The sequence below is a fragment of the Arvicanthis niloticus genome, chromosome 26 (genome assembly GCF_011762505.2).
Source record: "Arvicanthis niloticus isolate mArvNil1 chromosome 26, mArvNil1.pat.X, whole genome shotgun sequence".
NCBI classification, from domain to species: Eukaryota; Metazoa; Chordata; class Mammalia; order Rodentia; family Muridae; genus Arvicanthis; species Arvicanthis niloticus.
The window spans coordinates 14,068,385-14,095,439 of NC_133434.1; the positions used below are offsets into that span (position 1 = coordinate 14,068,385).

Below are 27,055 nucleotides of genomic sequence, written 5' to 3' on the forward strand. Positions count from 1 at the left end.
CAGTGTTCACATACATAGAATAAATAAATCTTTAAAAAGAAAACCACAGCTTGTGGAGGCCTGCAACAGATGTTGGCCCACTGCCTCCCCCATCTCCTTGTTCCTTCCTAGGAAGCAGCTAAGACACTAGGCTGAGTTTTCTATACAGATTCGTGAAACAGGCTGTGTGAGTTGGTTCTCTGAGCCCGTCCCTTGCTACCAACCTAGGAATGTAAGTCAACTGTTCACCCAGGGAAGCAGGAAAAAGCCACTTAACTTTGCCAACTGGGGTGTGGGGCATGGTGTCATCTCCACGGGAAGAAAAAAACCTACTATCTTTAGGGAAACAGCCCGTTAGGTCCATAGCCTTGCAAGTGGAAAACAGGGAAGGAGATTGTGAATGTGAGCGAGCTCTGTGAGGAAAGTTGACAGGAGGAGAGCCGGAGGTACTTTGGAGGAGGGTACTATATTTTACTAGGGGACCCAGGCACCTAGAGATCTTTGAGCCTTGCTTTGCTGTCACCCATAAAAATGGAGCCGCCCAGACCTGCCTCCAACACCACACTGCTGAGATAACTAAATCAGATACCCAGGGAGGAGTTCCATGAAGAGCCGTTGTCCCCACCTCCCTGTCCCCTGGGAAGGATACAAAGGCTTCCAAAGAGACCAGCACATTCACAGGACTGCCTCATAGAAAACTGACTTACAGAGATTTAATAGATGCAAAAAAAACAAAAAAACAAAAAAAACAAAACACAGAGATTGTCACCAGAGTTGGTCGTATCACATGAGCGGTTCTCAAGGCACACAGAGTGGAACAAGTAACAAAACGGACTTTTTCTGTGTGTGGTCGGCCGATGACTAAAAAATATCTAAGAGGGTGAAAAGCCAACTGGCTGATCGAAGTTTATTCCGCGGCAAAGAAATGAACAATGAATCGGTGAGACCCTGTGGGTTGTAAGGGTAAAGGCAACCCGCAGCTTCTCAAGACAAGAAAAATGAGGGCATTTTGTTTAAACAATGAGACAGATGCTGAGAACATCACCTGCAGCTCCTGCAGAGCTGGCGGAGGGGAAGTGGGGGCCGAGGAGGCTTGAGCCAGAAGCACCTGATGGAAGATGGCCCCTGCCAGTGCTGGCCTTGAGTCAGCCCCATCCAGCCCCATCCACCAAGCTCTGGGAAGAGTTGATAGTTGGACTGAGCCAGGGGTGGCCCAGGTAGAAGGACAGATGGAAACAGGGCTCACAGACACAATCGGGATGTTAAAGAAGAGAAATATCAAGGTGGGGCAGAAGGCATCCCTCTCTTTCTCTTTTCTCTATGGCTTTTTAGCTTCCTGGAGAGATAGGTGCTTGAGACCTGAGGGCAAGGGAGAGCTCCAGAGAGCATCCTAAGGGAGGGAAATGTGTTCCTGAGAACAATGAAAAAAGCACAGTGCCCGCTGACAGGAAGGAGGCAGAACATCCCTCTAGGGCCCGCTAGCAACGGCCAGCCGGGCTCAGGCAGCTGAGCCCAAACCTGAGACAGTCAGAAGACATTTAAAAAGAAAAAAAGCAAAAAGAGAGGGACAGGTGTGATCCTGTCGGGGCTGAGGTATCAGAAAGAGGCACAGGCCCAGCATAGCCAAGTCTCGGGGCATGCCACGCTAGGAGGCTGTGTAGAGAAAGGACCACGCCCTCAGCAGGAAGCCAGCCTCCAAGGAGGTTCCCTAGGCCTCCCAAAGCAGTTGCTTTAACTACGGTGCCACACCCCTGAAGTCTTCAGCAGCCACATCTCAGTGCCACTTTGATGCAGAAGCTCGAAGATGTCCACATGTTTCTGCTCACGGCCAGTCCACAGTTGAAGCGTGTGTGGCCGTCTATAGCATACTTTCCACGTACCTTCGTGGTGGTTCCTCTAAGTCCTAGGTGGAGTACACAACGGAGGACATGCTTGATGAGAGAGAAATAAAGTGCTGGCGGCTCCTCAGGCACTTGTTAGAGAGGAGGAGGCCGCGGGGGCGGCGGTACTGTCCTGGCCCCACACGGGGCTCAGTAGTGAAACACATTCAGTCTGTTGTTCTCATCCAGGCCCAGCTGCAGTAAGTTCGATGTGGTTGTGGTTGTTGGTTTGGGCACCGAGGAGAAAAGTTGTCTGGCCACGACGTGAAGGAAAACTGGGTGGCTGAGAGAAAGGGTCTAAGGTCCAACAGGATGTTCCTCCGACACCACCGAGGCCGGTGGCAGAGCTCAGGCCAGTCAGCGGCTACAACGGGGAGGGACTAGAGCTTGGGGGCCAGCTATAAGGATACACTTTGGGGTCGTTCCGGAAATGTTCCAGCCACTTCCGGTTAGACTCGATCATGCTCTGAATGCTGACACTGTCCGTCTTGGGGACTCGAGAGTGGGAACGCTGCAGGAGGTGGAGCTGATCGCTGAAAAGGGAAGAGAGCAGGCAGGAAGCTGGCGGCACGCCCGAACAGAGCATCCCCTCTCTTCCCCTCACTTACCCTCTCGTGCCTCTGTAAGGCCTCCAGCCATCAAAGGGCCTTATCTGGGAAGGCAAACATCGGTTCCCCAAAGAGAAGGCGGTGGCTGCCCTCCACCCACTTCCTGAGCATCTGACGCAAAATCTACTCTGGCCCTTCGCATCTATCCATCCTCAGCCGGCCGATCTCACGGGCAAGGAGCTCGCTCCCTCTGTCCGTCCACCCAGATACTTACACAGTATCCGCTCTCAGGCTGGCCCAGAGAGCAGAGATGTTTGTGGGGTTTACAGTTATGGCTGGGGGTGGGGAGAACAAGATATTTGGCAGAGAGTGAAATGGATAGGAAATTAATAACAGGACTAAATAATTGCCTGTCTGTCTCCCCCATGAGGTGTCCCTCTCACTCCAGTTGTTGCTCAGCGGGTATTGAAGAAGAAAGGGCCATAGGAATCAGACAAAGAGCAAAAAATGGCAAAGCCAAGCCAGTCTCCAGGGCTGTTGGGGCCACAGGATGAGCAGGGCTTCACCTCAGTCTCTCCCCCATGGGCAGCACCTGCAGAGCCCACACACCCCGCCTCACAACCTCAGCAACAGGGATCTGACTTTTTATTTGCTGTGGTGGAGAATTCCTCAGACAAAGGCAAGATGCAGGTGACTCTGGGCTGGGGACCATGAGGTCTGTTCCCATCTGCCTATGGTGCCATTTGCCCAGGGAGGTACAGTAAAGAGCTAGACTGTGAGGCCACACCCAGCACAAAGACTTACCTGACAGACACATAACCCAGCTTGTTCTCCAGTGGGGGAGGAGAGCTGTTGAGCAACGGGACGCCAGCTAGAACAGCAAGAAGATGGGTTTCAAGGGCAGCCAACAGACCAGCCCCGGCCCCGGCCCCACCCCAGCCCCAGCAGGCCACCTCCATGTTCACTACCAGTGCCCCTGCATCCCCAGAAAAGGATGTCCCCAGAACAAACAATGGCAGGGAAAGTTTCCATGCTGGAGGTGAGAGACAGATGACAGACAAGAACTGTCCTGTTTACTTTGATTCTAAAACTTTCCTTTTCAATTTGGGCTGAGCAGAAAGAAGACTTTTTTGTTTTTTACATTTTTTTCTCAAATGGTTGCCTTTTTGACTTATGTTATTCTACAAAGTGAAACTAGGTCCCAAAGCAGAAGCCAGGGCCAAGGGGTCATAAGTACAGGATCAAAACTTGGTATATGACTCACTCATTCAGAGGGGTACTCTGGAGTTTACTACTAACCTGCAGAGTCTCAGCTTACTCATCTATAAAATGGGGATTGTACTGGCTGGTTTTATGTGTCAACTTGACACAAGCTGGAGTTATCACAGAGAAAGGAGCCTCCCTTGAGAAAATGGCTCCTTGAGATCCAACTGTAAGGCATTTTCTCAATTAGTGATCAAGGGAGAGGAGGACCCATTGTGGGTGGTGTCATCCCTGGGCTGGTAGTCCTGGGTTCTATAAGAAAGCAAGCTGAGCAAGCCAGCGGAAGCAGGAGAGTAAGTAACATCCCTCCATGGCCTCTGCATCAGCTCCTGCATCCTGACCTGCTTGAGCTCCAATCCTGACTTCCTGACTTCCTGTGGTGATGAACAGCAGTGTGGAAGTGTGAGCCGAATAAACCCTTTGCTCCCCAACTTGCTTCTTGGTCATGATGTTTTATGAAGGAATAGAAACCCTGACTAAGACAGGGATAAATAACTACCTGAGAACTATAACATAGACTAAATGAAGGTGTGTTTGTGTGTGTGTGTGTGTGAATGCCATAGTGTACTGTACTAACGGCAGACATTAGAATGACAATAATAACTTTTTAAAATTCTGCCAAGCTCTAGCATTGATGCTGAAAGCTCCGAGCTGTGCGGGCTCAGTGTATAACACCCCAGCACAGAGCCTCCGGCTGTAGGGCCACCGGCAAAGGTCTTCCTTCCCCAGGCCTCCACAGACAGAGCCAACAGACCAGAGACGGTGGCAGAGATAAGGGGTAGGCAAAAGAAAAAGGAAGGTTATGAGAGGCGACATAGTGCAAAGGAGAGAGACGTGGAGGTGGGACCTACAGGGAAAATACTTGCGCCACTTCTCCAGCAGGAAATCGTCCACGGTTTGGGAGGAGGACGAGGAGGAGGGCAGCTTGGTGCCCTGGCCCGGGTCCCAGGCCCACTGCGTGGAGGTGGGTGTGATGGAAGATAAGGATGAGAGCTTTGTCTGGGAGGCATAGGCAGGGGCAAGGACGTTCTTGGAGGACCGAAGTGAGGAGGTGAGGAGCGGAGGCGGGGGCGGCTGGCTGCTGAGGCCCTGTGGCGGTGGCTGCGAGTTGAGGCTTCCCAGAACGTTCAGCACGCCATTGAGTTCGCTGCTGATTCGCTGGAGGGAACTGCTCAGGTAATGGATCTTGTTGGGATCGGCAGAGTTTGGGGTCGGGGTGACTGAAAGGAAGGAGGCAGATGGTGGGAAAGGATTCAGGGCATAGCTGGCACCTGAGTGTCTTACTAGTGCTTCTCCCTGTCCCCGCAGAGCACAGGCTACGGACCCTATGGGATACGAAGGATGGATGACAGGCCTTCTATGTCCGAGACGAGCCCAAGGACATAGACAAAAGGAAAAACAAGGTCCCTGACCCAAGTACAGGCCAGAGCCAGTGTGGCCAGATGGCTGCAGGAGGCCTGGAGAGAAGAGACTGCAGGGATCCTTGGTCTCTCCATCCCTCTACGCTGCAGACCCAGCGCTGATGGCTCAACCAGACACAAGCTTAAGGGTAGGGGACAGGACCATGACCGCCACCCTCCCTCTCTACAACACTGACCCTCTGCCTCCTTGGCTTCCCTGTGTGCCACCACTCACTGTGCAGCATGGGGCTGGACTCCAAACTCTCACTGCTCAAATCATCCATGTCACTGAGATCAAAGGTCACCTTCTTGATAGAGGATCCTTTCAGAGTGTCCTCATCAGAGACCTGACAGGTAGAAGTGGCCATCAGTACTGTCCCTTCCCATGGGTTTTCAATCTACCTGCCATGTGGTAAGTGAGGCCTGAGGCCCGAGGCCTGGTGAGTTGGTTCCTCTGGAGTCCGAGGTTCTACAGGCACCGCAGGAGAGGTGTACCACAAAGTCTGCCTCATTAGGGAGGCTAAGGTAAGACAACCCAACTGCCGGTGAAAGAGTCCATAGGGGCCCCAGGAACAGAGGGACCCATCATCCTCCTCCCAAACTAGAATTGCAGTCTCCCCATTTGAGTATCTCTGCTCCCAAACCAAACCTAGGACATGGAGACAGCTGCACACAGTCTCAGGGAAGAAAGAGACACCTTGATGCCACACTTGGTCACGGCTCTCCTAAGAACCATGCAGGAAGAACAGAGCTAGTCCCAGATTCTGCGACATTCACCAAGAATGCTGTGACCAAGCAGTAGAAGCTCCAAGGCTGCCCTGAACCATCAGCACAAACCGACCGCTCAGCTACTCTGAAAGAGCCGATGTCTCTGTGATCTCAGCAGCCAAGAGCCTGAGCCTAGAGATCCAGTTCTCCCTAATGCAGCCTGAAGAAAGCAAGGATCCCAGGAGAGGAAGGAGGGAGTGGCCACATTGGGCCGTCTGGCCACGGGAGAATACCTCCTCCTGTAGAGAAGACTCCAGTTGGTTCAGTTTCTCCTCCTTCTTCTTCAACAAGTCATGGCCTTTCCGCATAGCTGACTTCATCTCATCCAAGTGCCTGGTCTCCTGTGTCCAGGGAAGAAGGGGAAGACAGACAGTGTTAGCGTGGATGCTGGAGTCTCAGCTCTGATATTTGCTGGCTGGGAGGGTCGTAAACACCTTAACTCTCAGTCCACTCATCTGAGAGAACTGCTACTCTCTCCTCAGATACTAACAGGACAGTGTATTACATGAAGAACACCATGCCTGGAGAGACTAAGTTCTCAAACTGTTGACCGAATGGTTAGTATCACTTGTCTAGCTATTACTAGCACCCTTGCCACCAACAAAAAGAATAAAGCAGGGCAGTAACTGTGCCCAGAGACAAAATGAACACACCCCGGGGAGCCCATCCTCGTGGCTACAGGCCTCTTTCTATCTGTTGCCCACAAGCTAGGCATATAGACTGCATGGCATGTGCCCCTCACCCAGTTCTGACACTATCAGAATTGCATGATCCAGGGGAGCTCATGCAATTGAGACCTTGACTGGTACAAAACTCTGTCACATCATGTAATGATGGCATCTCTGTCTTTTCATTGCAAATCAGACCATACAAGAAGCTTAGCCAGGGGAGCTACTCAATCTTACACTGAGTGGATTCCTAGACCTTCATGTCCCCAGTAAACCAGAGTGACAAAGAAGAGCAGTGAGTTTGAAACATTTTATAGGGATTGGTCAGACCTTTCATTTAGGCTACGGCAATAGCATTACAGGTTGAGTATCCTATTTCCAAACTGCGTGGCTTCAGAAATGCTTGAGATTTTTGTAGTTTTCTGGTTTGGGAATATCTGCATAGATGTTTCCCTTTGAATTGATTTAGGGGCTAGGGACCCTCAACCTGTATAGCTCACTTTTTAAAGATGATTTATATGAAGATAAAATAACTTACTATTGGAGAAGGTGTTTACACACACATGATGTGCAGCCATGATACGGCAAGTGATCTCAGGGCCCGTGTGGCCCATCTCAGAGTTCCCAGAATGATCAGCTAAGGAAAGCTAGTACACCCGCCCCTCCCCCAGACCTCCCAACATGGCAGGCCTCCTCTAGGCTCCTGACCTCATCCAAGTTCTTGCGCACGTTTTCCGGGACCTTAGTGCCTGGCAGGTCTTCGTCTACCTCCTGGGCACTGGCCAGCTCATGACGCCAGTGCTGCTGGGCAGCTTTCAGAGCGGTCTGTCGCCTCCGCATGGAGCGTGTCTGGCGCACCAGGAACTCCTTGGCACTGCGGACAGCTACACCCTCAGCAGAGAGGAAATGCCGGACACTGTGGGGCAGCAAGAAGCAGGGAAGGAAAACTGAAGACTACACTGAGCCACAGGGCTGGCCACTTCCCTAGCACTCAGCCACCTGGGCATGCGCAGGAGCTATGGCTGAAGCTGCAGAGAATCACTGTTAAACACCTAGAGAGTGTGCCATGTGGGACCAAGAGCTTGGACTCTATGGCAAGTGTGCCTGGGGCCTGTACTGAGAGAGCTAGACATCCTGGGGTCTGACCTTCCACTAGGGGTCAGCAGGCACCAGCATGTCGTGTCACAGATTGGAAGATCTTAGCTTAGTAGATTCTTCTATCCCTAGGCCATGCCTTCAACGGAGCCCCAGTGATGGCCACTGTCATCTCAGCTGGGATGTGAGTACTCACTCAGCTCACATGGCACAAGACAGGATAGGAAAACTCACCTCTCCACGGACAAGTCGATATCCTCCTTACTCAGGGAGAGAGAAGAGGACACCTCTTGGTTCTCTTTCTGCAAATACATAGTGGAAAAGACTGGGTGTAGCAAAAGCTAAAGAGATCCTGAAGCCCCTCCTGTTGTCTTAGCCAAAGAAACAGCTGACAGCCTCTGGATGCGCTTTACCTATAAGGTACCATTTGAGTGATGGAGAGGGCAGAGGCGGGATAAGAAAGGGAGCCTAGATCCTCAATAAAGCAGAGCCAGGCTCCTCTCAGATGTCCCACCTTTCTGTCTCCCCCCAAAACCTCCACCATCATTCCCAGGCTTTGGCCCCGGCTCACTGTGCCAAGGGATTTCCTCAGGTCCTCAATGTGGAGACTTGGCTCTGGGTGTGAGGGAGCATTAGTCTCGGCTGCCATCTCTTTCAGGATGTCCTGCTTCCTCTGTACTTCGGCCTCTAGGCTGCTGTGGTAAGGAAGGGAGCAAAAGGCAGGACACTCACACCCTCACACCCACAGGGCAGGGGACCCAGAATCCTCCATCTCTTATAGCCTCGACGCCCCGTTCCCTACAAAGTGCACCAGAAATGAGCTGGCTGCTTCTGCCTGGACTCCAAGCTGGGCCTTCCTCCTCTCCCCTTCAGAGGTGCATGATGAGAGGGCCCAGACGCAGCAGGAGGTTGAGGGGGGAGTGGTGGCCAGGAGCAGGGACCCCGCACTACCTCACGTGCTTCTGCAACCTCTGACTCTGAGTCTGCAACAGGTCCACTTGGGACTCCAGCTCCACCCGCCGGACCCGCAGGTCATCGATGGCCCTTCGCAGCTGTTGCTTTGACTCCAGCAGGTGCGTGTGCTCCTTCTTCGCTTCTTCCAGGTGCTGGTGGGTGGCCTTGGCTTCCTGGGGCAGAGGAAGAGAGAAAACCCACAGACCCAGTGAGGAGGAGGTGAGGTGTGCAGGCAGCATCAGAGGTGTGGGAGACAGGAAACAAGGCAGGAGTTGGAAGCCACCATCTCCAGGATCTGGGATCTCCCACCACAGAGCCACTTCCTGAGGCCTGAAAGTCAGGTCCACTGGGTAGCATGATACTGCCCAACATAGTCTTAGAACCCCAGGGCCCTGGACAAGACAGGTGGACAGATGGCAGGGGGGACAAATGAAAGGGAAGGGGGCAGGCACACAGACCTCCTTCTCCAGAGCAGCCTGCCTCTGAGCATCCAGGAGCAGCTGCTTCTCTCTCCGAATGTTCTCCTCCTGAGGGGAGACAGACCCCGGGCTGACTACAGACTCCAAGACTGAAGTGGAGCCTGCCCTCAGTGCTCCACCCCCCTCCCCAGGGCAAAGTAGATCTCTAGTCATCGCCTACCCTCACCTGAACATTCAACTGAGCCAGTCTGGCCTTGACATCTTTAGTTCTGGACGAGAGTTCCAGCTCTAAGTCCTGGAATTTCCTTTCCTGGCACAAGTAACGTAAGCAGAAAGACATGGGTGTAGAAAGGGTGAAAGGTGTCAGTTGAGGGACAGGAGGAAGATCCAGAAGCCGGCATGCCACACCCCAAACACTAAGCTGGACTCAGGTTTGCTTCCTTGAAGCCTCTCCTGGGCAGCATACGGATTCCAGTGGGACAAGGAGACACGAACCTGCCCGCCCCAAAGATGTAAATGGGCTGACCTCTCCTTTCAAATATTAGGCCTACTCCGAGTGAGGCTCAGAAAACAGAAGCAAAGAGACCCTGAAGCATAGACATGGCCAGGGTAAGATCTCAATCCTGAAGGTGTCAGAGTCTGCCCTGCAATTCTTGGGGCAGCGCGCACAGCTTCCTACCCTGCAGTGGGAGTGTCTGAGGATCACCCCATTTCCCTGGCCCTCACTTGGTCCCGGTGTCGACGCCTCAGGTCTTCAAGCTGCTGATCCTGCTCCTGCCTCACGCTCTCTAACTCTCGCTCGTGGGCCCTTCGCAGGCGCTCCAACTCTCCAGTGAGGTGCCCCAGGAGGTCAGCACGCTGCTTTCTCTCCTGAGAAGATCACAGAGTCACCAGCAGGAACCTACAGTGGCTCCTTACACCCCAAAATCAGTCTTCCCAACTCCTGCTGTGTCAGGTCAGTTAGATCAATGAAGGCCGCTTATCAGCTCCCAAAAGTAGCTTTTAGAAGAGGGCTTCAAAGACAGCAGAGACCCAAGCCCAGAATGCCTGCCTGCTCTCCCTATGGAGCTCCCTTTGGAGACCGCCTCTCCTGCTAATGCATGCTCTGCAGCTTCTCCATCAAGAGAGGCCACTGGTCAGTTTTCACTAGTCTTCAATAAGGAACTGGTATGGGAAGGCATGCAGCTAAACTTTGTCCTGAGAGTGCAGTTTCTACCCGAACAAAGAGTTTGGATTCCAGTCACCAGAGCAGGAGCCCAGAGGTCTCCCATAGGTGCTGAGCCGTACTGCTACCCCTGCCCACTATTCACCCCCAACAGGACCAAGCCACGTTGAGCCGGGGTCCATTCAAGACATGAAACATTCCCACCTCTAGGCAAAAGAAGATGGGCAATGAGATGGTTGCTACTATTGCCTGTCAAACTGACAGAGCCTGGAATCTCCTAGGGCTCAGGCTTGGGATCTGTGAGAGATTTTCTAGATCATGGGTTGGCTGAGACCCATCCTCAACAAGGGCAGCACCCTTCCATGGGTTGGGGTCTCAGACCACCTAAAAGCAAGAAGTGGAGCCGAGTGTCCGTTCCTGGCTGAGGACATGAGGTGACCAGCTGTGTCATGCTCTGCTGCCCTCCCTTCCCCATCATAAGAGTGTAACTTCATGCTTCTGCTTTCTCCACCATAATAAGAGTATAACTTCCTGGTTCTGCCTTCCCCACCATAGTAAGAGTATAACTTCATGCTTCTGCCTTCCCCACCATAATAAGAGTATGACTTCATGCTTCTGCCTTCCCCACCATAATAAGAGTATAACTTCAAACTGGGCCAAAGTAAGCCCTTCCTTCCCCAAGTTGCTTCTGACAGATAATTTGGCACAGCAGCAGCAACAATAAAAACTATACCCAGCAGATAATATCCAGCTCTTGTTTGGCTCTTGTCGGTCTCTTTCTTGTTGTCCTGAAATTCCACACACCCTGGTGACATGGTTTGGGGGTGACTAAACCAGAAGGCTGTGGAGTCGCACAGCTTGGGAAGGTGACCTAAACTCCCCTGGCTTCTCAGTGTCCTGGTCTTCAAAATGAAGATAATGAGAGCATGCATTCCCCCAAGGCTGCGTGAGGACTGAAAGCTAGGGAACTCAGAGCAGCATCTGGCACTGAGTAAAACCTTAGTTTCTAACATCAATCATTATGATTTTTTTTTTAAGTGCAGCCACTGTGGGGGACCAAGCCACCCTTGCTGGGGAATGGGGGTTTCTCAAGCTTCAGGAAAAAAAGCCAAATAAGGACCTTGTTATTACAGGGAGCCAGAGAGGTTAAGTCTCCCCTAACCCTTTTCCTGACCTCAGCCTTTCCCCGTGCCTAACAGCTGCTGACAAGGACCTCAGGTGGTGTGCCTATGCGTCTGGGTGCTGGGTGAAAGGAAGTTACCTCAGCTTCATATCGCTCTCTGGCTTCGGCCATCTCCTGCCGGTGCTCCTCCTTCATCTTGTCCATCTTCCTCTCGTGCTCTCTCTCTACCTCCTGGCGCTTGTCTCGAAGGAGGCTGCTGAGCTGTAAGAGGGACACAGAAGAAACACAGCTTGCAGGGCTGAGAGGAGACAGGCCTGGGGACCTGAAGATCTTACACATGAAGTATCCCCACCCCCAAAACACACACATAGCACCAAAGAAAGCACGCATGCATTCATCTGAACTATTACCACTGCCCCTCCCTACAGACACACAGGGACCTAGGAGCAGCAATGATCCTGGCCCTGAGGGTGCCAATTGGAGGCTAGATGGGGCAGCACACCTTAGCAGGGGTGACAGAGACCAGCACTCACCTCTTGTTCATACTCAATCACCTGATGAACCTTCTGGTGAGCTCTCTGCTCGGCCCACCCAAGGCTCTCCTGTAATTGGGCCTCCTCTTTCTGCTGAGCCCCCTCTATCTTCTTCTGGAGGCTGGAGATCACCTATGGAGGTGCCAGTGCATACAACGGAATGTGGCTGGCCCTCTGAATTGGGTGGATGGATTCAGAACCCATCCCAGCATCCTGGGGAGGCACGGGGGCAAGGGGTGTAGGGAGGAGAGGAAGCTCACTCCCTACAGGCCAAGGGTGGGGCTGAACTCTTGTACCAGCATGAAGGAGCCTGAGGGCCCAGGCTCTGCCCCATCAGACCAGGCCACCCTCTTCTCACCTCCTGGTGTTTGGCTTCCATTGAGGAACAGAGCTGTTCCAGCTCAGCGTTGAGCCTTTTCTCTAGGCCTGCCACTGCCTGCGGGGAAGCAAAGGGCCTGAGAGAAAAGTCTCAGAGACTGCCTAGAGTCAGCTCCCCTCCCTGAACCCCACCTGAAGCTAACCCCTCATCCTCTGCACACTGTGTCAAGGGGACAGTCTTCCCTCAGCTCACTCACTTCTTTCCTCTCCCCTTCCAGCTGCTCCCTCAGCTGCAACAGAGCCGCCTCCTTCTCTGCCTCCTTCTCTGCCCTCAAGGCCGCCTGTGCACGCTTCTCCTCAACCTCCAGCTGCTCCCTCAGCTGCTCCAGAACCCTCCTGCTCTTCTGTTCCAAGCTGGCTCTTTCAGCTTTCTGGAGGGTCTCTGCCTCTTCTCGAAGCCTCTGTAGGGCAGCCTGTTGCTCGGCTCTGGGCAGACAGAATGGAGTGAGAACAGGCCCGTGCACTCAGGTCCTTGGTCAGGGCAGCTCCCAGTGTGGACTCACCTAATTTGGTTCTCAAATGCTTCTGTACTGGACTGCACCTGGGCCCGGAGGCGGGCCAGCCTCTGGCTTTCCTCCTCTCTTATCCGAGTCTCCTCTTCCTTCTCCTCCTCCTCAGCGGCTTTCTGTAGCTGTGCTTTCAGAAGGCTGAGGGAAAAGGTCAGGTAGGCTGGTGAGAAAGACCACAGAGGTTTTTCTTGTATTCAGGACCCATCTCTTTGAGAGCCCCAAGGCCTACCTACAAACCACCCTTGGTAGTAAAGATCAGTCAACCTCTCATCCACTGGTTCCTCATAGACCTGAACTCCATCTACCTTCTGCCACAGGAAGCAAATGGCAGGCTGCTTGGTCCTAGGCTTCTCTATACCTCCAAGTAATCCTCCTGGATATGGTATTCACCCCCAGCCAATCTCTCCACCCATCCCTCACTCCTCAGTCATTAGACCCTATCCCAGGCACACCTTCCTTTGCTTTGCCCCTTGACTACTGCTCATGCTGGTTCTTCAGCCACGAATTCCACTTCTCTATCTGATGAAGCCACACTCGTTGCCCAACACACAAGTCCATCAGTCCACATTTCCCCTCATGATCTGCACGTGGGCCTTTCTTAGCACAAGCTGCCATGCATCATGGTACCTTCTAACTGATCTGTTCTATCTGCTTTCTTTGTAAGACACGGAATTTCTTCAGAGCAAGAAGCTTGCCTCCTTTTGGGGAAGGGGATAGGGTCTCGTGTAGCCTAGGCTAAGGCCAAAAGTGGCCTTAACTCCTGATCCTGCTGCCTTTACCTCCCAAGTGCTTATGCCACGCCTGCCTATAATACTGTCCTTAAGTCTTTTGTAACAAGCACTGACTGTAGCAACTGCCATAAAATGGTATTCTACCAAAGTTCTGGGTCTGTGCAATATCATCCAGCCCCAAATTCTGAGTAAGCCTTAAAAGCCCATAAAAGTCACCGTGATCTGATCCATGAGAGCCATCATTTCCCCTGAAGCAAATATATCTGTGCTTTTGCAAACTACATCTCTCTTGGGTAACTCCTCACATAGACCCTGAGACACTAGGGGATGTGTGCAGTTCGCCCAGGATGCCCAGCCCTAAGAAAAGCAGGATTTTTAGAAGACAACCTCTTTGCAAAGGTCTGGAGTGAATTCCAGAACCAAAACAGATTTAGGGTTATCTCCTATTTCAAGTGATTCATACCACTGCTTTCCTCTGTAACGAGGGGGAAAAAACCTGAGCAAAATGCAAATTCTTCCTCAGATTCCCCGAAATCCCTGTCTTTTTTCTGTCACAAAATTTACACAGCCACCATTGACCCAGGGGGCTGACAGGGAATTTAGAATGATTCAGGCCTTCCATTTTACACCTGACAAAACAAAAGGCCAAGGTCCTACCTGTCTTCCCATTAAGCTTCAAGGAGGAGGACCCACACCCACAAAAATATGTGTAGAAAGAAAAACCAGGGTCTTGAGGTAAACTGCTTCAAGGAGAGCCAGGCACACCTCTGACCCACAGAGAAATCACTTAGTCATGACTGGCTAGACAAACACCATTTAAGGAGCATGTACCATGTTCTAGGCCTTGCGGCAGATACTTCCTGCACCCTGGTCTCCAGCACAAACTCGGAGCTCTTAGAAGCCTCAGGGTGCTGTATTTTGAGGCAAGCTGTTTGGCTACTGCCCTGACCTTTAGTTGGCAGAAAGAGGACAGTCTTCAGGGACCCAAAAAAGTTTGAGAGCGGGTGGCGCTGGGTCAGAGTGCCTATGGTGGGCTCATAAAAAGACTGAACCTGACCTCCCATTATTTAGGCATCAGTTTTCTGGTTTGTTTCTTCAAAATTAAGCACAGATTTGCTATCTGTGGTATAAATGGTAACACTCAGCCACTCTTGGATGTTGTGTCGAGAAAGACAAGATGTGGCGCTAAACTGTCAACGTGGTTCTGAAGCGCCTGTGGCTCAGGCTGTGACATGCTACTTATGACCATCTCAGTAGGCATTGCCCTTTTCTTCTGAGGAGAACGCTGCTGGCTAACGGACCACCTTTCCAGTGTCCCTTGTCATCAAGAAAGCCAAGCTAGAGATGCTTTCTTGGGTACTCAATGCAATACCAACTCAGGTTTCTGGGTAAGGTTTCTAGGAGCCACTTGGTGAGGTTGTGGGCATCCCAGTGGGTACCCCTCACTCCCCAAGTCCCTCCACAGGGAAGAAACAGACCTGAGGGACTTCTCCTTCTGCTGGTAAAGCTGGCGCTCTTCCTCTTCCTCCTCCTCCTCTTTTTCTTCCTCCTCCTCGTCCTCCCCCTCCTCCTCCTCTTCTTCCTTTTCTTCCTCTTCCTCTCCCTCCTCCTTTTCCTCCTCCTCTCTCCACAGCCCCTCTTCCAGCTGCTGTGGCTTCTCTTTCTGCAACCCCAGCAGCAGCCTCTGGTCCTCCTCCAGTTCCTGGGTCACTGCCTCTTCCATGCCCTTCAGTATAGCCTCTGAGAACTGCCGTTGAGGAGCTGCAGCCTCTGCAGTTTGCCTGCGTGAGGGAGAGGGCAGCTTACCACTGCAGTGTTAGTGCCCACCAAAGTCCCACAGGTCCAGAACTGGCAAAGGAGAACAAAGTTCTGTCCCTCGGGGGTTCTTTCTGGATGCTTGCACTCCTGTTGTCCGTGCCCCCTACTCAAGCTCTGCCTGCTAGTTATGGCTCATTTCAGAAACAGGTTCCCAGAGTCTGTTCTCTGCCTCCCAAACCAAGCTGAGGGCAAGGCAATGCAGAAGAAGCTACAACGCTCCCTCCCTTGCTACCAAAGGAGCCAGGTGCTTCCAAGAGCCAAACATGATGGAAGGCTTTCATCAGCTCAGGGTCAAGTTAGTGTCTGGAAATGGATGTGAAACCCTGAGCTAACATAGGTACACAGAACTGTTAGGAAGACCATGACATTAGTTTCCTGTGTGTCTAAAGCAGTGGTTCTCAACCCGTGGGTTGTGACCCCTTTGGGGGCCACATATCAGGTATTCTGCATATCAGATATTTACATTATGATACATAATAGTAGCAAAATTACAGTTATGAAGTAGCAACAAAAAAATTTTATGCTTGGGGGAATCACCACAACACTAGGAACTGCATTACCGGGTCACAGCATTAGGAAGGTTGAGAACCACTGCTCTAGAGAATCTTGAGGACTAAAACAAAAAATGTCAAAATACCAGTGACGACCGTGAGCCATGAAAGCAGTGTCAGGTTAAAGTGTTTTACTACCTTACAGGCCAGGAGGCACATGCACTCCCGGGTCCCTAAGCCTCCCATTCCAACCAGCTTCAACACAGAAACACTCTTCTTGCACAGTGGCATGGCCCCATCCAGCAGGAATACATGGGCAGGACCTGAATCTGAGAACCACTTGAAAGTCAAACAGGGGAGCTGCCCAGCTGGACTGAGAGCTCTGAGACCCCCTCCCTGCAGCTCAGCAGAGAGGCAGACAGAAGACAGCAGGAGGGGACAGATCAGAATGGTGAAGAATCTCACTGCGGCCCACAAAGTCTAGTGAGAGGAAGACAGAAAAAGGCTAGTGACATCCCTGAAATGGCACCAAGACTGGTCCTTCCCTGTTCCTAAGATCAGAACCCAGAACACAACCCTGAACCATGCTATCAATTCTCAGCCCCCAACTCTGTTCCCTCCCACCTTCCACATCCTGGCTTCCCTCAGTCCCCTGATACAGCCCAGCTGATGGCAGATATAGCAACATGGCTGCTACCTCCTCTGAGAATATTGCCCTCCATGAGAGCCTTCCCTCCCAGCTCTCTGCCTCATCAACCCTCCAGCTCATTTCCAACCCTGGCAGAAAACATTTTTTTTTTCCTCCCAGCGACAGTACCTTTTAATGTCTGCCTCCCTTGTGGGCTGCAGAGCTATGTGGAGCCCTAGGGACAGATGCTGCAGGGAGATGAGACATCAGACCACACGTGCCCGGGCTATACACACCAGTGAACCTGCCTGCACACCTCGCACACAGGCAAACGAGGCTGTTTCCTGCCTCCCTGGTTTAAAGACTTGGTTATGCTGAACACCTTGCTTAGTTCGAAAGCACTGAATGATGCCTGAAAGATCTAACAGGAGGGCGAGCAGCTCTGGAAGAAGTAGGTCTGGTTTCAGGCCAACCGTTCAGGTATCAGCCTCTGTGAGACCCAGTTTCCAGTCCTGAGAGATAATGGGGAACATTTCATTTCAGGCTGGCCACCAAGTAGCTCAAAGATCCACGGGGGTAAGCAGGGTGGGAAGGTGGGGAGCCCCAGAGGCATTCTAAAGGAGGGGGTACTGCTGCTAAGCTAGAGAGCCAGACACCCCTGCTCCCCTCCACCCCAGACCAAACTAGGACCTTGCAAATGCTAGGCAAATACATGTTCTTCAACTTAGCTACGCAGCCAAGGTGTGGCTTGGATCCATTTACTATTCTGCAACTGCTCACAAAAGATGCGGATAAGGTGAAGTCTGCCACCTAGCCCTTCAGACTCAGCTGCCAGATGGAGAACTCCTCACACCACTCTGAAAACCACCCGATTCCTACCAGAAAAAAACTCAAGAGAAGTAAACCAGACACCCAGAGGAACCTAGAGGGTCAGTCAAATATCTGGAGACCCCAGAAGGCACATCACTGAGACAGGAAGAAACATGCCGTCAGAGCACCGAGCAGCCAAAGTACCTGGAGAGGAACCTAGCTGAGCCTCTGTCCCACCCCCACAGAGGGCCTGGGACTACCTCCTAACCTCCACCTAGCTCCACCCTCTCTCTGAACTATGTCAGCTCCTGTTGTCATGAACAGTGAGCACCCTGATCCATTGTGGCAGCCTCCCAGGGGACCTGAGAAAGCCACATGTTTGTCACTGTAGGAGAGCTAGCTCACTAGGAAAAAAAAAAAAAAGTGGCTGCTGCATTCCCCTGTGACTCCAGCAGGGTGAGGATGAAGACACAAAGAGCTCGGTGGCCTGGGCAGCTCTCAGTGAATCAGCCTCAGAAAAATTGTCTGCTCAGCACCCCTGGGTCCTTTGTAGGCCTCATTCACCTGGGGAAACCAACAAACCCCAGAGTCACAGCCACCTCAGACCTGAGGTCAAGTCAAGGCCCAAGAGAACAAGTCAGCTCAGCCTGTGACTCACCAACAAGTCCCCCCTCCCCGCCCCACTCCAAGCCCCCATTTCCTTTCTAAAATATTCCATGTTTGTTTTAAGAGATAACTAGTGCTTGTTGGGGGGATGGGAGAGAACATGCCTCCCCTGGTTCCTGCTAATGAGCCACAAGTTTCCCCTCACCCACCCTCAGACCTTAGGTCCTAGAAGGTACTCCAACGACCTGAACTAAGCCTGGGCAAGAGTCACTGACAGCTGGTGGGATACATCCAGCCTTCACCCCACTTCTTGTCACCACTCAAGGGGAATGGGCATTCATGCAGTCCATACACTGGAAGACAGGAAAGACACATAAAACTGGCCCTTACACCTCTGGAGAGACAGGTGAGCTGGGACACACTGCCACCTTCTCCTCGGTCTCCTCAGCCTCCTGCTGCCCAAGGCCTAGCTCCTCGGCCTGGGAGTGTTTTTCCTCAGCCCTCTCAGGGAAAGCAGGCGGGCTCAGGACCTGCTCCCTTGCAAGCAATAAAGAAGCAACCATGTTAGAGCCAGTAGGAAGGGAAGGGCTCAACCTAAGAGCCTACTGGGGTCAAAGAGCTGTGATGGAGACAAGGAGGGCAGCCCCAGAGAAACTCCCCTGCCTCACTCCCCCATTCCCCTCCCTCCCGGCCTCTTCTCAAGTCATCTGAAGTGAAGATCAGCCATTCCCACACACAAGGCAAGAAAGATGGTCCCATCACCCTAGAAACACTGCACACAGCAGGTGTTCAACCGATGCTATTGATTGAACATTGCTACAGTTCAGTTCCCCCCCACCCCACCCCCTGGCCTCATTCCAACTCTATGAATCTTAAGACCGAGACCTTCCTCTTGCCAGGGGAACAGAGGCACTGGCAAAAATGCCACCCTGGGCTCTGGACCAGGCTGAGACAGAAAGTTTCTTCTGTGTGGCTTCAGGAGGTCCAGGGGTCCTGCACTGCCCTCTGACTGGGCCTGGGACAAGGCAGTGCTCCAGCTCAGTTTGTCTAAGACTAGAGGTGGGCTGTTGCCTGGCAGGGAGATGCTGGTGACAACAGAGCTGAATGGGGGTCCCCTAGCAGGAACGCAGTAGCCAGGGTAACAGTAAAGTCTGCCCGAGCAGGAGTCTCTTATTTAAGAGTTCCTATGGCTCGCCCAGTCAGGCTGGCTACCCTAATTTTTTAGCTGTAAATAAAGAACTATGAAGAGGCAGATTTGCCACCTCCAGGGACCCTTCTTCCTCATCCTTACCTCTGGAGGAGGGACAGTGGGGTGGGGCTGGCTACAGAGTCCTTCCCAGGCCCTTCTGCTTCCTTCCACTCAGGCTGCCCTTCCAGGGTCTGCAGAGGCCCTTCCTCAGTGGCCTGGCTGTGAAGAGCACTCTGGAGCTGTTCCCTGGGCAGAAATGGAGAAGACAGCCTGGTCGGGGCAGCCAGAGGAGCAGGGTTAGGCCTTCGGTTGGAAAGCCAGAAGTGAATGTACAGGGTATGGGCATAGTGTGCACCAGTCCCCCTCACCCACAGAGAGTCCAGACACCGCAGCCACACACGCAGCAGAACGCCCCCCCCACCCCCCAACCCTCCTGCAGGGTTACGGCTGTGATCTGGGAGCCCTGCTGCATTTGCCTGGTACAGCAGCTGAACACCTTCACGTCTACATCGGTTCTCTCGGTGATGGTGATCACCGGGGCCAGGAAGCGAGGAAAGAATTAAGGGAAAGTGGGGAAAGGAAGGGCTAGAGAGATAGACCAGTGGTTAAGATCATGCCTTGTTTTCCTAAGGATCTGAGTTCAAATCCTGGCACCTGTGCCAGACAGCTCACAACTACCTGTAATTTCAGCTCCATGAGATTTGCTACCTCTGGCCTCTGTGGATACTCACATTCATGAGTATACATGCATGCACACACAGAGAAATACACATACAAACACACTTAAAACAATCAAATAGGTTTTTTTTGTTTTTTTTTTGTTTTCTTTTGTTTTAACGGTGAAAAGAAAGGTCAGAGAGATGACTCGGTCACCATCTGTGACTCCAGTCCCAGGGGATCCAACATCTTCTGCTGACCCCTCTCAGGCACCAAGCACACACATGGTGCATAGTCATACACATAAGCAAAGCATTCACACACATAAAATAAATCTTAAAAAAAAAATAAAAATGGGGGAGGGGACTTGTGGAGGGGAAACTGGGAAGTGGGAAGGTGGATAACATTTGAAATGTAAATAAATAAAATAACCAATAAAAAATAAAAATAAGTGTGAAAAGGAGATGCCAGACTCCAGTGGTCAGAGGATAACTGATGCAGGAGCATGACTAAACACTCCAAAGAAGGAAGAATGCAGACCCAAGAAGAGATGACTACTACCCTGCATTTTCTTGGGTGGTAGCCCTCCTCCTTTTATAGGCTGAGGCCAGGGGAAAATACACCATACACACACACACACACACACACACACATATACACAGTCTGCACAGCCAATTCTACCATCAAAGGAGGAACCCTGGCTCAGAACCCGGAGCTTCGGCACTAAGAACATGGCTCTGGAGACCCCCAACAGGCCGCTTCAGCCCTGGCTCACGGCCAGATATACACAGCTTAATTGACCCACTCCAATAAGGAGGACAGAGCCCTTGACTAATCACAGAGCCATGTGCAAAGTCCTGCCAAGTGACACTTCACACTCCTGTCACAGTACACCACCACAGGCGGGGTCCATCCTGCCCACCTCCCACCTCCTGTCACATAAACACACCACGTACGGCCAGCCAGCCAGGTCCCCATCTGTCTTCCAGCAACCACAAGGACTAGGACTCCTAGCCACGCCCACACCCTCCTGACACACAAAACCTCCCACTATACCTCTCCGAGACTTGGGTATGCTTGCTCTGTGGCTCAGCTCTGCTGGACTTGCTGTCATCTTGTTCTTCTTGGCCTAACCCCTGGGCCTGAAAGCAAGAAGTCAGGGAAGAGGTGCTTTAGGGAGCTCTGAAGTGTAAGTGTCTCAGCCTGTGAGTCAAATGGCCAGCGGGTACACTGCAGTGCCTCTGGAGAGGACCAGGGCTGCTGAGACACGGGACAGGTCTGTCTGTAGAAGGAAGCTTCCCAAGCTCTAGCTAAGCCCATGACCCACAGCTGGGACAGGAGATAAATAAATATGGTCACTATATACATAGATAAAGGCCAGAAACAGGGGGCAGGGGGACCCTAAGAACCTGGCCTGCTGCCTGGAGCCTGCACTGCTGGCCCCACAAAGAGAAGTCAATGATCTCCGTGAACACCCTAAACTCACCGAGACCTGGGTCAACAAGGCTGTGGTACAGGGTTGTCAAAATAAAAAGGTCAGGACAAAGGCACTGGGCAAGTGCATTAGGAGGGAAGAATTCTGAACCCCCAGGATCTAGGTGGGACAGGGAAGGCTATGCCCCAAGCCTGAGGGCACCATCTGACTCCCGGAAGCAGAGAGCAACATCCCTTCTACGGCTCTACTCCAGGATGTGAATCCCATCATAGACAGTGAGCTCCCTCTGCCCCACCCCACCCCCAAGTCTGGTATTACAGCATCCGTTTGAAAATAAACTCCCAAATCTTATTCACATCTTGGGTATCTAGGCAAATTTAGAAAGCTGGTTTTTTAAAAAAAAAAAAAATGGCAATTTTTGATGATTTCAAATATTTTTGTAAAGAAATGCAATGGTGAAGTCAGCCTGTGATCTACTCTTTGTTCCAGAATGTCCAGCCTGCAGGAGAACCCCTCCTCCCCTCAATTATGTCATTAAAGTATGCCTACCAGGGCTTCAGTAAGGGTGAAATGTCCTACACATGAACACAGCTTCTGCCCAAAGAAGGCAGGCTACAATGCCAGCCCCTCCTCTCTCATCTCCTCCCTCAGCCTAAGATGGAGAGAAAAGAGAAGCCTCGTGCCAGGCCCCATTCTCGGACTGACCCTCCTGACAGGAACACCGCCTACTCTGAGACTCAGGTTGACTGGGAGAGGAAGGGAAGGAGAGAGGCCCTCTCCGTCTTTCCCAGTGGGGTCCCAGCCCTGTGTCCCCTTCATACAGACACTTCTCCTCTGGCCACCTGAACCCCAGCAGTTGTATCTGACTCTGACAACGGGGTGGTTAGCCAAGGGCTGGCCTCGCACTAAAACCCAGCTCGCCCAAAATTACATTACTAGCAATGCATCTGTGAGTGCCTCTCAGAGCCTGAGGCAGAAGGGCTCCCTGTCAGGGGTGCTGCTCCTCATTGCATGGACCTGGGCAGAGCCTGGGCCACACAATGGCCAGCAGGAACGCCCTCCCCACCCCACCTCATCCTCCTCCTAGAGCTCAGTGCACTGTGCATCTTCCCACAAAGCACCCAGGATCTCCTCTTGTTCTGAGGTTCTCAAAGAAGAAGGGACCACATATACCGACTGGACTTCACCAACTAAAATACAAGTGACAAAGCAGGGTGACTGTAATACAAACTCAAAGTGAGCCCACGGCCACAGAGGACTCCAGGACTGTGAGGACAGAGGCAGACTGGAGCTGGCCACAGACATACCATTCTGTCCGTCTGTCCCCTTCTTGCTTCACGGCCTGTACTTTACAACAAACTGAAGCAGCCTCCAGGCACAGAAGAAGGGATAACTCCGGGAAAGCCACACAGTGGGTCCTCTGAGTAGTTTTACTTGCCCCTTAGAACTTCTGCCCCGGAAAAGGCAGAAAGGACCCCAATGTGGGACATGTGTGGTGACAAATTTCACCCTTACTGAAGCCCTGGGAGGCATGCTTTAACAACATAATTGAGGGGAGGAGGGGTTCTCCCACAGGCTGGACATTGTGGAAAGGAGATCACCGTAACAAGCGCACACCAAGCCTCTGGCCCAGCTAACTACTCAGGACCCCAGGATCCCAGCCTTACCTCTACTCCTGAGGTTTGTTTTTTAAGATCTAGTCCCAAGGTGGAAGCAGGAGCATTGCAAGTTTAACTTAGAGGGATGTTATTTTAAGGGCAGGAACCAGGGTGCTAAGGTAGAGCTGGGTGGCAGAGGACCCGCCTAGCATATACAAAACCTTATATTCAGTGCCCAACAATGGAAGGGAGGTTGTTATCCTAACTGTTCTTATAGTTTCAAAGGAACACGCGTGGTAAAATGCATCAAACTTTTCTCCTTAAATATGCAGCTTACTGTATGTAGAAATTTCTTCTGGTGCTGGGGATGGAATCCAGGGTTTGACACATGTACACACCCAGTCCTCAAAATAATTTTTAGGTGAATAAAACCCAATATAATTTAATTCCAAGGCCCTCCATATTCCTAGCCTTGGGAAGGATCAGAACAGAGAGAAGGAGGCAATAGCCCCGGGGGACCACAAAGCTGACTACACCTATGGTTTTGTGCTGTGAAGCGGTGGTGGCGGCGGCGGCGGCGGCGGCGGCAGCGGCGGTGGCGGCTGCTGCGTCCTCCAGTAGCTCATCCTTCCACATCCTAACCCTAACAGCTGCAGGCTGAGCCCTGTCAGAGGCCCTGCTGGCCAGTCAGCCAGAGTATCTCATATCACCCACACTCCAACACGCTGGCTGAAGTATGAATTAGAACTTCCTCAGTCAGTATTGGCTACCACCAGGCAGTAGCCTCTGGGAACTAAATCCAAGCCATGTCACAGAACCTACCCTGCCCTATGGACCTGGTGGCTTCCTAGTTACTTGTCACCAAAGGGGCCTCACAGTGCAGCTGCTCCAATCCCTCCCTCCCTAACCCTACCTGCCCTTGTCCGTGCCTACACATCCTCAGCACTTCGAACAGGGGGTATCCAAAGTCTATCAGAGACCTGGTAACAGGGCCGTCACCCAGAAAGGCACCAGCCAGACCTGACAGGAGCGTGTGGGGCCAAATGTAGTCTGAAAACACTGTGCATCCGTGTGTACTGGCATGCATCGCACCACGGGCTCCCAGGCTGGGTTCATAACATCTTGTTGTTTTACCCAATAGCGGATTCCTATTCACTCAAACCAGCTGCTCCCTAAAACCCACAGAGACCATGGACCAGATTCCCTCTTCCAGCAGCCCACAGAGGAGAACAAGAGCCCTGACGTAAGCTCCTCTAGGGCAGCATCTGTGCTTCAGGCACCTTTGCACCCTCCGGGTGGAGGCCAAGGAAACAGACAAAACCTTGTAAAAGCAAAGGAAGAATCCCAGGTGCAGAGAAGGGTAAGTTACCTCCTCCAAACAGACACTGTAACTGGGCCTCAAAGCCTAAAGAAGATGATTCAGGGCTGAAAGGAGAAGCAGCAAGCCTGGCAGAGCAGTCACAAGGTGCAGCCTGTGCAGACTGGTAAGGCAAGTGGCAGAACCAGCTGCTGGGCGGCAGAGCCAGAACGGGTGGGTGGGCAGGTGGTCAACCCTCAGTTGCTGAATGAAGAAATGGACACACAGCAGGACCAGAATGTGCCAAGGCACAGCAGCAAAACAAAGCAATCATGGCCAGAAGCCCCACCAGAGGCAAGTGTCTGGAGAGACAGAAAGTCCAGAAGTCCACACTGTGACAGGCAGGAGTCATCTCTGGCTCACTCCAGAGAAAGTGAGGCCGAGGCCTAGACCACTCAGACTCACCTCCCACTGGGCTCCACCCACGATCGGAGAAAGCATGTCACCATCCAGCAGGTGCTCCGAGATCCGGCCATGAAAGCCAAAGTCCTGCAGGCGGTGGAGATGAGAAGTAAGCTCTGCTCTTACCACGGTCAGTGCTTGCCAGCCCTTCAGAAGGATGTGCACTGTGTCCTAGGCACCGAGCTCAACACTGTGTCATCTAAGTTCTCAAAGCAGGCAAAATGATAAGAAGCAGAGTCAAAACATCACTGCAGGCCCTGAGTGGACACTGTGGAGACTCACTGTAAAATCCTTCTGACTTTTCTATAGGTTTGGTATTTTTCATAATAAAATTACAGATGAAAATAACCCTGCAAGATTGACATGCTCACACTCTGCAGACCCAGCTGCAGGCTGGGGAAGGCATGTAATTTGGCCCAGAACAAAAAGCTGCTAACAAGGGGACTGCAGGTCAGATGAGGCCCAGGCCTGACTCTTCTCAGCTGTCTCCCACTTCCCTCTCATCCTATGCCCAAGCAGGGCAGAAGTGCCAGCACACCCCAACCCATGGGTGGCTTGGAAGTTTAGGCTTGAAGGACTCCTTCCAGGTCATTCCTTCCCTCTTCCCGTAGGTGGCCCCCTCTCTAGATAATGGGACTCATTAGCAGTGCTCTCTGTCCAGAGTCCTCTTGGGGACACGCAGCAGATGCCCACAATTCCTCACTGCCCTTCGGCTGCCATAGGACCTCACTGTACCCTTCCTGGGCTTAAGATCCCCGCTGGGCTAAGTGAAGGATTGCTATCTGACTGTATTCTACCAGGGACAGTTCTGTCATCGGCTTGATGGATGGTGGGATGCCCAGGCAAGGTCTGGTCCTGCTGTCTCCAGCATCCCCCCCCCCCACCCGGAGTGAAGGAGAATGCTGACTGATTGGTACAAGCAGCGCACAGTGGCGGCTTTGCAAGGACCAGGCCACTTGCTTCCAAGAGTTCTGTGACACAGTTATCCATCATTGTCAAGTGTCAAGTCGGTTTGGTAAGGATTTTATTGTCCTGTTTTGGGCTTTGGATGGGCATTTTGTTTTGTTCTGAGTTTTTGTTTTGTTTTGTTCTTTTTTTTTTTTTTTTTTTAAGTTTTATTTAAAAAACCTTCGGTGCAATATTAAAAAGCAATACAGCCAGGTGGAACAATAGTAGACAGACAGAAAGGGAAGAAGAGGAGCCAAGGTCCCTTACCTCACCTATTCCCCAAAAGCTGGGGGTCAAGGGGGAGGACATGGGGGTGGTGGGACGAGGAAAAACCACCACCTTGTTTTGTTCTTACCATTAATTTTTTTTTTTCTCATCTTTCTAGCCTTTCTAGTTCGTGGGGTTGTCTTGGATTATGATATTTTCCCTTCAGTTTGATTTCTACTCTATCTAATGCAGCTGCCATCTGCTTCCAAAGCCCACGGCTCAGTGTGGGGCCAGAGCCCTCTGCTGTCTGACTCCTCTGCACCCCTCCTATCTTCTGTTCATCCCTGATCCTCTTCCACTAACCCCTTCCCTTACCCCCGCCTCCTCTGAACAGATGGAGGGGACATGCAGAGGTAACAATGGGCCAAACGGAGCCAAATCTTCCCTTTAAGACTCAGACTGAGAAGGCTGGATGGAAGGCCTAGGAAAGAGGAATCACGAATGACCTGGCAGTGCAGGACAAAAGCCTTGACTTTCAGAATGGCCCACGAATAACCTGGAGCCCCCAGGCAGCTCAAGTGGCCTCTAGACAAGTCACACAAAGGAATGGCAGTGACACTAGCTTGTCACGGTATCTAAGCACTGCCTCACTTAGCTCCGCAGCAAACCAAAGAGGTAGGCAGTGCTCCCCCTGCCTACTGAGCTGAGAACCTAGAACTCACGGGGGGGGGGGGGGGGGGGTGCTGATTCTGACCCCAGCTGTGTGACCACTGGTAAACTACTTCTCTGGGAAAAAAGAAAAGCCAGGCTCTTACACGGAGCCCTGCTGTGCCTCCCTGCAACTCACCAGGCCAAGGAAAGACTTAGTGTCAGAAGCTTTAGACTCTGAGTGTTGGGGATCCTTCAAGTGTTCGTGGATCTCTGACTCCTGCAGGGACATATCACAGAGTAAACCCCCCAGATATTCAGGGCTGCTGTCCACAGGATTCCCCCAGGCCACAGGGCTGACATAGAACTGAGCCCAAGGTGAACATCTACCCATTTTGAAAACTAACAGATACAAACACCTACACAAGAACGGGGCTAGGTTCTAACGCTGAGAGTGGACAAGCACAGCCCAGATCAGATCTGCAGGATTTAGACTGAAAAGGAGAGTAAAGAATAGTGGACACAGGAAGTCAGCAGCATACATGCTTGATGCTATCTTAAAAAATAAAGTGTATCTTAATGTGTGTGCATACTCATGTATATGCAGAGTGTGCAAGTGTGTGTGCATGTGTGTGTATGTATTTAGATATATATGTGGGCATGCGTGCATGCGTGCATGTGTGTATGTATTTAAGTATATATGTCTGTGTATTTATATAAATACATATTTATATGCATGTGTGTGTATATTTAGGTGTGAGTGTGTGCATGTTTATACACACACACACACACAGACCTACTTTTGACCACTTTGATTATTACATAATCTGTAAATGTAACCACTTACA

General features: G+C 51.8%; 1 protein-coding gene across 16 annotated transcripts in view; it reads right to left on the reverse strand.

The window, feature by feature from the left end:
* Positions 1 to 667: 667 nt before the first annotated feature.
* The window catches only part of Cep164 (centrosomal protein 164), a 64,748-nt gene continuing 38,360 nt past the window's right edge, over positions 668 to 27,055 (reverse strand). For 4 of the 16 annotated variants that reach the window (XM_076924995.1, XM_076924984.1, XM_076924985.1 and 1 more), the window contains 24 exons: positions 26,407 to 26,487; positions 24,408 to 24,491; positions 20,669 to 20,754; positions 19,058 to 19,225; positions 18,157 to 18,303; positions 14,892 to 15,194; positions 12,677 to 12,820; positions 12,371 to 12,599; positions 12,154 to 12,231; positions 11,796 to 11,927; positions 11,401 to 11,523; positions 9,701 to 9,844; positions 9,201 to 9,284; positions 9,014 to 9,082; positions 8,553 to 8,728; positions 8,173 to 8,296; positions 7,836 to 7,903; positions 7,215 to 7,422; positions 6,072 to 6,179; positions 5,306 to 5,417; positions 4,522 to 4,890; positions 3,212 to 3,278; positions 2,270 to 2,392; positions 668 to 2,112 (listed from right to left, as the gene is read on the reverse strand). In XM_076924995.1, coding sequence (XP_076781110.1) covers positions 2,010 to 2,112; positions 2,270 to 2,392; positions 3,212 to 3,278; positions 4,522 to 4,890; positions 5,306 to 5,417; positions 6,072 to 6,179; positions 7,215 to 7,422; positions 7,836 to 7,903; positions 8,173 to 8,296; positions 8,553 to 8,728; positions 9,014 to 9,082; positions 9,201 to 9,284; positions 9,701 to 9,844; positions 11,401 to 11,523; positions 11,796 to 11,927; positions 12,154 to 12,231; positions 12,371 to 12,599; positions 12,677 to 12,820; positions 14,892 to 15,194; positions 18,157 to 18,303; positions 19,058 to 19,225; positions 20,669 to 20,754; positions 24,408 to 24,491; positions 26,407 to 26,487 — 3,330 coding nt within the window. In that variant the 3' untranslated portion in view covers positions 668 to 2,009. The remainder of the gene's footprint in view (positions 2,113 to 2,269; positions 2,393 to 3,211; positions 3,279 to 4,521; positions 4,891 to 5,305; positions 5,418 to 6,071; positions 6,180 to 7,214; positions 7,423 to 7,835; positions 7,904 to 8,172; positions 8,297 to 8,552; positions 8,729 to 9,013; positions 9,083 to 9,200; positions 9,285 to 9,700; positions 9,845 to 11,400; positions 11,524 to 11,795; positions 11,928 to 12,153; positions 12,232 to 12,370; positions 12,600 to 12,676; positions 12,821 to 14,891; positions 15,195 to 18,156; positions 18,304 to 19,057; positions 19,226 to 20,668; positions 20,755 to 24,407; positions 24,492 to 26,406; positions 26,488 to 27,055) is intronic. The other 12 variants (XM_076925000.1, XM_076924988.1, XM_076924996.1 and 9 more) reach the window with 8 other exon arrangements.